Genomic DNA, 9970 nt, shown 5'->3' with positions numbered 1-9970 from the left:
CATTAAAAGTGGTCTCTGGTGGCTTAATAGTATATTTTATCCCATCAGTGTAAATATTTGACAGAAGTGCTGCATATTTACCTTTGCAAAACTTTAATGATCAGATACTGCCCTCATGTGGCAGGAATGAATATCGAGTGCACAGTTCTAGATAAAATAAACACAAAGTTCACTTTGGTTCAACACCCATGAGTTATCACAGACCAGGGGTTTATTTCAACAGCTGTCTGTTTACTTCATCATCTTGTAATGATGAAAACAAGTACATAACTCAGATAGTTCACAGTAAGGGCAGGCTATTGACCCAACGAGCGCCATGAATGTTTTTTTTAAGGCACACTCAGTAACTGTGAAATACTCTTTCAAACTGAGGTTTATTAGACCGTACTTCCCCGAACTTTATGCTTGTAAATGGTATTTCAAATGTAAACACTTATGATCTGACTGTATATTCCTAAATGTCTGTCAGATTAAGAACAACCTGATAAAATGATTTCAGTGATGGCTTTAGAGGCTATTAAAGGATTAAACCTTTAAAATAAACTCTTCCTGAGAGATGTATGTGGTAATGACAGTGTTTGGCATCAGAGGGAAACAGTTCTCAGACTTTCCAATCTGTTCCAGATTATTCAGGGTTGATCGTATACAACAGGAACGGATGACAGGGCAACTGGACCAGGTTTATCCAATGTCTATAAATTATCTGTAAAATGTATTTTTACAGTGAATTTTGAGTCACGAATCAAACTGTCTGGGCCAACTGTAAAAAAAACTATTCATAAATTATACTTTAGTGCATAAAAACCATATTTCTAGGTTATGAAACAAAACCTAAAAACTTCTTTTAAGCATCTTCTTTAGCAATAATTGTCAAAAAGAGCTTCTGATTGGCCAATGATTGGTGCATCCAGTCTGTGATTCGCCAGCACTCACAGTCCCTTGTTGAAGTAGACATAACTGACACGGTCCCCAAACTGAGAAATGATGGACTCCCTGAGCTCAGGTTCCAGTTTGGATACAGCCATAGAACTGCAAATCAAAGTGCAAAATGATTAGTTTGGTATGGCTCAGAGAAAAAAGGGATCATGAAAACATCTGAATGAAGCATTTTAAAGAGAGATAATGGAAGCAGCAGCTGCAAAAAGTTGCATGAATAAGATAAATGTCCTAATCGAAATATATTTTTTCAAGTCACTACTGGTTATTAAAGCGTTAGTTTTAGTAGGGTGAGTAAAACACAGGCTAATTTTCATTTTTGGGTGAACTAACTCTTTAAAACTGTAGATGTTTAGGTTTCTTTAGTAAAACAAATTTTTGCTCTGCATCAATTGCTCAACCGCTGATAAAAATGTCACAATAATACCAGTTTGAAGGTAAACATTTCTTAATGATGGATTTGGTTTTTACAAACATGCGGATTTCACTTCCCAAGATTTTAACTGATGAGTTGTGTGGATTATTGTGATGTTTTTATCAGCTGTTTGAACTCTCATTCTGACGGCACCCATTTACTGCAGATGATCCATTGGTGAATAAGTGATGTAATGCTACATTTCAACAAAGAAACCAACTTATCTACATCTTGAATGGCCTGAGGGTGAGTACATTTTCTGAAAATGTTCATTTTTGAGTGAACTATTCCTTTGAAGAGATACTATCCCTTTAAAAAAAATCTTGAATGGCATATGCAATATATGCAATCTTTACCATCTCTGAGGAAACAGTGAACATGCAGCAGGCACCATGAAGATCAGACTGTGAAACAGAGAAGGGCATGTTATTATTTTCTTCTACTGAAACAAGATCTCATATATTTGGCATATCAATCCTTGCTATTTTCATAATAAGAAATGTGATTACTTACAATACGCCAACCATCATGACTTGCAGTGGCCCATGAAGAAATGTGATTTTCTGCAACAGATTGGAAGAAACAAATAAATGCAAATATGTTTAATATAAAATCATACACATACACATACAGCAAGGGGCTTATACTGTAGCCTTATAGTAGACAAGAAATCCAATGTAATTTAATGACAATAAAATAGATAAAAATTGTAATTAAAAACATTATGCTACACAAAGCACGTTAAACATTTAGCTAAATTCATTCAAATAGTTAAAACCATTTGAAACCTGTACGCATTGATGATAACTGACTGTCATATGAGAATGACTCAACAGATGTCAGCTTTGAGGTCTGAGAGAGAGTGAATTTATATCAGAAACACCTGCAGATCATAAACTGGCTATTTTATCACTTCTCCTTTCCATTGCGTGCTCCTTGGATGCAAAACAACATCATACTCACCTGCATGAATCTGTGTTTTTCAAGCCTCTGCATAATAATGGGGAGTATGACTGGAAATAACAAAGAAAGCAGATCAGGATTCAGCATTGACTGGTGGGTGAAGTGAGGGCTGCTTTATTTTAGCACTGAGATCTGATAACTCCAGCCAAACTCTTTGCACTTACTCATGCCTGGCGCTGCCATGGTAACGCGAGAGATGACCACCTGTGTGATGCCCTTGACAGCTGCTTTCTATGACAAACCCAGACAGTATAACTTTAGAACATGTTTATCATTAAACTGATTATTTTAAGCACTAAACGCATTCAGATCTACTGTATTTAAACTAAAGGTTTTGCTCACAAGTTTACATACTCAGGTATATATGAAATGTAAATTACAATAAATTGTTAAATCAATAATAGATATCTTAGATACAATAGAAGATTTACAGGATGTAAAAATTAACAGTACGTAGGTGTTTAATTTCTGTTATTAATTTGTCATGTGAAATATAAGCAGTTTCTTCAGGGCAGTACTAAACAAAGAATAAAATGTTGTATGAAATCATTTTCTAAACTGATACACATTTTACAGATTCTGCAAGGAGAAGAGCTGTAATCAGTTTGATCAGGTGCGATAAATGCTCTTCACCCTTGAGTGGCCCAGAAGATTTCCATCTTCATCTGTCACAGCAATGCCATTCAAAATCTCCCTGTATAAGAAAGAATAAACCTGAATATAATAATATCTAGACATGTGAACCTATTGAGAAAGACATGCTAAAATAAAAGATGGTAGGAAACATAAGAGGTCTCACTGTTGTCTCATCATTGGAATATTCACACAGTTAGCCGCGGCCACAGCAGCGAACGGCACCCAGCGTGCCACCAGTGGAGGAGCTTTCTGAGGAGACAAAGGTTAAAGATGCTAAATAACACATGGATGATGTATTACCACAGCAGATATGACTGGCAAACTGAACTGATGACGGCAGAACAGAGAGAATTTTCATTAAAGAGATTTATCTACTGTATTATCTGATCTGTTTTTACTACTTAGTAAAATATTAATATAATTTATTTAATGTTTATTATATATAATTAGTTTTGTATGTTTTTATTATTAGTACTATGTGCTATACTGCATGTGTATGTATATAGATGTGTGTGATAAACATATTTATTATTAGATATTCTATATAATTATATATAATTTGTAATTTAATGTATTTTATAATATAATTTCAATATTATAATATTTGTGGCTGTAGTGTCAAAACAGTACAGCATTTGAAAATGTATCCTGAAATACCACTGTAATTACATTACTATACAGAGTTGGGTAAGTTACTCTAAAAAAGTAATTAATTACATTTTCAACAGTGTAATTAGATTACTATACAAATTTCTCTCTCCAAAAAGTTTTTAATTACTTATTACTAATTACTTTCTAAATCCTATATCAACCTCGTCAAGTTAATGATACAGAGACAGACATGAAACGATTCTTTTAATTCTTTCAAATAAATAACAGACAACTACAAAAATTATTCTGGTCACACTTTATATTACAGTCCAATTCATCTTTATTACCTGTGATATTTGCCTCAATATATTCAAATTACTGCTTATTAATACTTAGTAAAGTAATTGTTAAATTTAAGTATTGGGTAGGATTAAGGATTTAGAATAAGCTCTAAATTTTCTATTGTAATGAGCTGCATATCACAGATCCTGTCTGTAGACATAGAGTATCCCCTTAATTATTTATATGGGGCTGAGTGATACCTTTGTGTAGAGGTTCAGCCCGACCGCAGTGGCCAGCGCTGTGCTTGTTGCAGTCACATAAGCTACTCCAATCTGCCTGAGCAAAGAAGATACACACAACACAACAAAACACCATATCTGACTGTTACAGGAGCTTATCTGTTATTTCAAGCTCCTTCCCAGGCATCTGTTAATAAATCGCTAGGTATCACGGGACAGTCACATTTTAAGAGATATACTCTCTGACAACCTACAAGATCTTGCAAGTGAGTAAAGTTCAAAGAAAGAGGTCACAGGAACTTACTTTGGTGTGATGGGGGAGGCAGCATTGCGATTGGTGTAGTTGACCAGAGCATTGAAAGACTGGTTAACCCACTGCCAGAACACTACAGCAGGAACTGTCCTACAAAAAAAAAAACTTAATTGTTAAAATATATAGTACATATTGCTATAAAAATTATGGTTGCACTTTATTTTTACAGTACGTGTACTAACATGTACTTATAGTGTACTTACAGTGTATTTATCTAAGAAAGTTCTGGTAATACAAGGTAACTACATGGGGTAGGGTTAGGTTTAGGGGTAGGTTCAGGGTTAGTACCTAGTTATTACATAGTTATTGTAATTACTATAATAAGTACATAGTATGTACATGAGGAACAGGACTGTAAAATAAAGTGCTACCAAAATTATATATTAGAAATATATTACAAAAACATAGTATACATGGTTATATATATATATATATATATATATATATATATATATATATATATATATATATATATATATATATATATATATATATATATATATATATATATATTAGAAATAATAAAATTTGTATTTCCAGCACTGACCTGTAAAACTGAAGCATGAACCCCGTGATGGCCATACCCCCAGGCACCTGAAATGACATTCTCCCTATCAGGTTCATCCTGTCACCTGTGTCAGGATGAAATGCAGAGTCATACAGCTTCTTGGCATAGTGTAGCTGCTCCTCTGTAGTGCCAGGAGGAACAGAGCCAGCTCTGGGGGGGGTGACAGAAAGTAAGAAACATCAAGATGAGAGATAGATCACCTCATCAAATCAATCCATTTCTCACCTGCAGCTCTCCACTAAAGCTTTGGCTTCATCTAGTCTGGAGTCAGGCAGCAGAACAGTGCGACAGTCAGTGATGTTGAAAAAGTGTTTGAGACGGCCCATGAACGTGGATTGATCCCAGCGTGGGGCGTCGATATCAAAGCCCTTCAGAGTTTCCATGGTTCTCTCTACTTCCAAAGAGCCCTTAATGAACAACAACAGAAACAAACAAGAAATATTTGATAGTTTCAAACAAGAAACGCATTGATAATTTCCAGTTCCAGTCTACAGAGAATAGATTATGCTAAGACACAGAACAAAACAAATGTGACATTTCGGATGAAAATCATATTCTGATGAGACAAAAGTAGTCTGAATGTTTGGCACAAACTAAATGCAACTTTAGATACACAAATGGTGAATTTTTGTTATTTAATGTGTCGGTCAAACAAATGCTTAAATTTAAATGTGCTTTTCATTTGCTCTCTTCATTAGTGTCTTTTTACTACTAACTGGTTTTTCATTTAACAAAGCATCACATTTCTAAATGCTATGATATGAAAGTCAAAACCAAGGCTCTTGCTGTGAGGCCAGCTATGCAAACAGATGTTTGGATATCAGGACAAAAAAAAAAAACAGACCAGAGCCTTGACCAATAATCTCGACTAGGAAAAGTGAGAAATGGACTGTGAGTCTGAGCAACTTTATAACCAACTTAGTTCAGTCTTGGTTAAACATCAACAAAGTTTCCGCAAATCCTTAACAAGTAATTTCTCTCAAACAAAATGACTTAAAATGTAGAGGATACTATAACTATCAGTAACATTGCATCATCAAGTGTACTTTACAGTCTGCTTGTTACTTTTTAAAGCAATGTTTTACAAAAAATGTGTTGTTGTTTTTTTATAAAAATGGAAGAAATGCATATAAAACCAGGTGCAAAGCAGGTGAAGGTGGACCAGATTTGACATTTGTAATGTCACTATTTACTGCAGGGAATTGAATGCACAAGTGCAAAAAATGCAATACACAAAACAAGCAAAGAAATAATGACTTTCAATGGGTCCCAACTTGTCAAGACCATTTTGTTAACTTGTTTCCTTACCGATTTAACATGACTTACTGTAAGTTTAACAAAAAATGGTTAAAACATATACTGTGAATAAAATAAAATATCATGAAACTAATAAAAATATGCACAGATAACAATAGCAACTAGATTAGTGTGTTACTAAGAAGTTTAAGGAAACAGACCTCGACATGTAATTTCTTAAGTGGCTTAACAAAGTATCCTTTCGCTTTTAAAAAGTCAAGATTTCTTAAACATTAAGCATGAAATTACATTATACAAAGTAGCAGCTAATTGAGAGCTGTATCATTAAGACTGCAAGTTGTGCAGCAGCTTGCATCAGTTCATGTTCACTGTACACAAGCACCCGGATGAACGCTGTCAAAATAAATCAGACAGAAACACAAATATCAAATGTGTCGCATGAAAATACCTTTATAAAGTAACGTGACACTCCTGTTTATATCTCGTGGCGCTGCAGTAGTAGTATTAAAAATGAAGTGGGTTAATAAGCAATGTGATGTGGGCTTGCAACTGTAGACGAGCACGTGGCATTTCACCTTCCAATCCATGAAGAGAAGAATCTCCTCCCCTTTCACTGTTCAGATTCGTTTCGGCAAATCGGTTCTCTCGAACAGTTCAAGTAGTCGATTCATAAAACAGCTGATTCAGCTTTTGTTGTGTGGAATCCGTGCGGAATGCATGACCACATGACGAAAAAAGTTTTTTTCAATAAAACATAATTGACAAATCCCAGTTCAGTGTGTTCCAGCCGATTCAGTTAATAAAATAAAAAGGCATTTAAAAGCAAAGTTCACTCCAGTATGTTGTTGGAAAGGGACGATTCTAGGTTCAATGAGTCATTAGTTGAATTCGGAAACATATTACCCTTTTTTTTTTTTTTTTTACTAATAATTTTTTTTCCAACCAATTCGTTCTGATACATTTACATTTAATGTATTATAACATTATACACAAGATTAAAGAATATTTATGAAATGCTTTTACTACACATCCTGATCTGTGATGATATGTGTGCACAGAAACATAAACAAACGTTATCTGTTGAGGATAAAATCACCTCAGCAGCTTATTAACATCATTGAAATTGGTAGACTTAGTACAATTAATTTCAAAATTAATGTATTTGTTTATGCCAAAAGGCATTAATCATTAAAACCATCATAGTTTAAATCGGTTGGCAGAGCTAAATGTTTTCTGTGTACTACGTCACACGTATTTTTTGCGTACTACGACATCATCTCTTCCCCTTAGTAACCCTCAGCGGCGTCTCAGGAGCTCAGGAGGCAGAATCACAAGATGGTGAGTTAAAGCGCTTACAATAAACAAATTCTTACCTGTGGACGCCTTTTGTTTGAGATTCAACATTCTCATCTCCGTCACATTGTAGTACGGAGTCATGGTAGCTGTGACGTCTTGAGGACAATTGTGGATTCGTTGTAAGAAGTTGTATTAAAGAGGTGCAGCGGTTCTCGGTCGTGGATGAGATTAACGTTAGCTTGCAGGACTGTTAGGTGTCACGACTGTTCGAGAATCGAGAATCTTAAGTCTCTTTTATGACTGTTTTATAGGGTAAAAACAGTATAAAGATCTGTTTTCTTTAATTACATGTCTCTTGAACATTTATTGCTCCTCTTTGAAACCTGTTTGTTTGTTGATGCTCGTGCTTATGACGTCATGCTGAATGCATTGCATGAACTGAGAGCATTGTATAATCTGCGCTTTTTTCTTGGTTTTCAGGGTTTGTTATCAATTTTACGGAAACTTAAAAGTACCCCCGACCAGGAGGTGCGGATATTGCTTCTGGGGTTGGACAACGGTGGCAAGACCACCTTACTGAAACAGCTGGCATCTGAAGACATCACTCATATAACTCCAACACAGGTGAAATAATTACTTCGAGTGTATAGGAATTAGGACAACAACAAATCCCAGACATTTTAGGCGATTTAGATGTCTTGGCCAGGACATATCTTTGGAAAAAGAGGTGTAGGGTCACCCTGTGGTTACAGAAAGCCAATTAGAGTTAATTACATGTGCAAAGTCATTTACTGGATCAGCTACATTTTATTACCAAAGCAGTTTTAATAATAACTATTTTTCTTTTTCTTTAGGGTTTCAATATCAAGAGCGTCCAGTCGCAAGGATTCAAGTTAAACGTGTGGGATATCGGTGGTCAGCGGAAGATTAGACCTTACTGGAGGAACTACTTTGAGAACACAGATGTACTGGTAAGAACATTTGTCCGATTACAAGTCATCCCACAATCCACTTTGATTCCAAACACGTTGTTAATTGGACACTCTTTTTGATTTCAGATTTACGTTATTGATAGTGCAGACCGCAAAAGATTTGAGGAAACCGGACAGGTCGCTATTCTTCTTTCACTATTCCAAGCAATTTATGCTTTCAGTGTTAAAATAAAGTGAATTGATCTGCATGCAGGAGCTAGCTGAGTTACTGGATGAAGAAAAGCTCAGCGGTGTCCCGGTTCTCGTGTTCGCAAATAAGCAGGACCTGCTCACGGCAGCCCCTGCGTCCGAGATAGCAGAGGGTTTGAATTTGCACACTATCAGAGACCGAGTGTGGCAGATCCAGTCCTGTTCTGCCCTCACAGGAGAAGGAGTACAGGTTGGTTTGGAATACATTTTGTTGTTTGTAAAATTGACTACAAAACAGTATTTTGACTTTCTGACTCAAATGTTGTTTCAGGATGGCATGAACTGGGTCTGCAAGAGTGTGAACGCTAAAAGGAAATAGAGCTGTTTTCCAAGCAGGAGGGAATATAACCATGAGTCAGTAGGTATAAGAAATGAAGGCATCACTTCAGAGCTATTTAAATTCACTTTTGCCTCCTGCTTTTGTCCAGTATCCATCCAATGAGCTCAAATTAATAGTATCCTTTCATTAGTGTTTTAAACTCCAAATTAAGAATGTACAGCCATGTGATATCAAATTTGACTTGTTTTCTTTGGTGCATTTCAAGTCTTAATTCATTCTGCCTTCATTTCTTGAGATGAATGACTGTTTTTATATTGGATCTTATTGTTATTCAGAGGATTTTGTGACTGAGACATTTACAAAGTGACAGCCTTCATCATTCAGTTCAGCCGTTGTCCTTCCACACTGGCATTATTCACTGATATAACACTCTTGTTACTCTATTGAAGATCATATTTTTGTAATTTGTCCTGAGAGTAACAGAGATAAGAATTACCGTACCCAAATGCAACATACAACAGACATCAGTATATACAAAATAAAAGGGGACCATCAATAGGATATTTTTGATAATTAAATGTAAATAATTTTCCAAATATCAAATTATTTTCTGCATATATAAACTGACAAATTGTACAAATCCAGCATTTAAGGATTTCTTAGAGCTCTATAATGTAAGTGGCCTGTACATTGACAAGAGGATGTCCATCGTCATCACATCAAGATTATTTCTGTAGCGTCTGTGAATGTTGTGATGTGTGTGAAATCACTGAAGTATCCTGAGTAAAATATTGAAAACGTGCAACTGTGATGATTTATTGGTTGAGAAGTAACCATACATTTATGTTTCTTTGTTTGAGGTGAAATGGAGTCATTGCACCAATGCTGATACATTTGGATATCTGTTACACACACACACACACTCTCACATCATATGGTGTCGACAGAGGCACAGTGACTTGCCAAGACACACTTTACATACACCTACACTCACGTGATATTGCTTGTTATCC

General features: G+C 35.5%; 2 protein-coding genes across 2 annotated transcripts; one reads left to right on the top strand and one right to left on the bottom strand.

Annotated features, from left to right (window-relative positions):
* Positions 1 to 76: 76 nt before the first annotated feature.
* On the bottom strand, positions 77 to 6775 carry LOC113094479 (sideroflexin-2-like). Its single transcript, XM_026260089.1, has 12 exons — positions 6649 to 6775; positions 5169 to 5350; positions 4923 to 5093; positions 4367 to 4465; positions 4084 to 4159; positions 3114 to 3199; positions 2948 to 3008; positions 2479 to 2545; positions 2315 to 2364; positions 1865 to 1914; positions 1708 to 1755; positions 77 to 1029 (listed from the first exon to the last, which is right to left on the bottom strand). The coding sequence occupies exons 2-12, from the start codon at positions 5324 to 5326 to the stop codon at positions 930 to 932; spliced, it is 966 nt and encodes a 321-aa protein (XP_026115874.1). The 5' UTR covers positions 5327 to 5350; positions 6649 to 6775; the 3' UTR covers positions 77 to 929.
* A 656-nt stretch (positions 6776 to 7431) lies between these two features.
* LOC113094481 (ADP-ribosylation factor-like protein 3) lies at positions 7432 to 9762 on the top strand. Its single transcript, XM_026260091.1, has 6 exons — positions 7432 to 7538; positions 7977 to 8120; positions 8351 to 8467; positions 8555 to 8605; positions 8682 to 8867; positions 8949 to 9762. The coding sequence occupies exons 1-6, from the start codon at positions 7536 to 7538 to the stop codon at positions 8994 to 8996; spliced, it is 549 nt and encodes a 182-aa protein (XP_026115876.1). The 5' UTR covers positions 7432 to 7535; the 3' UTR covers positions 8997 to 9762.
* The last annotated feature ends 208 nt before the right edge of the window (positions 9763 to 9970 follow it).

This window comes from Carassius auratus, unplaced genomic scaffold (genome assembly GCF_003368295.1).
Source record: "Carassius auratus strain Wakin unplaced genomic scaffold, ASM336829v1 scaf_tig00215397, whole genome shotgun sequence".
Lineage (NCBI taxonomy): Eukaryota > Metazoa > Chordata > Actinopteri > Cypriniformes > Cyprinidae > Carassius > Carassius auratus.
This window is presented reverse-complemented; position numbering and strand designations above follow the sequence as displayed.

Excerpts from the sequence above, each read along its gene's own strand:
- LOC113094479 (XM_026260089.1), bottom strand. The coding sequence starts at position 5,326 with ATGGAAACTCTGAAGGGCTTTGATATCGACGCCCCACGCTGGGATCAA. Across the intron at positions 4,160-4,366 it reads GCCTCCCCCATCACACCAAA|GCAGATTGGAGTAGCTTATG; the intron begins GTAAGTTCCTGT and ends TTCTTTGCTCAG. Across the intron at positions 2,546-2,947 it reads ATCTTCTGGGCCACTCAAGG|AAAGCAGCTGTCAAGGGCAT; the intron begins GTGAAGAGCATT and ends GGTTTGTCATAG.
- LOC113094481 (XM_026260091.1), top strand. Across the intron at positions 8,121-8,350 it reads CTCATATAACTCCAACACAG|GGTTTCAATATCAAGAGCGT; the intron begins GTGAAATAATTA and ends CTTTTTCTTTAG. Across the intron at positions 8,606-8,681 it reads GATTTGAGGAAACCGGACAG|GAGCTAGCTGAGTTACTGGA; the intron begins GTCGCTATTCTT and ends ATCTGCATGCAG.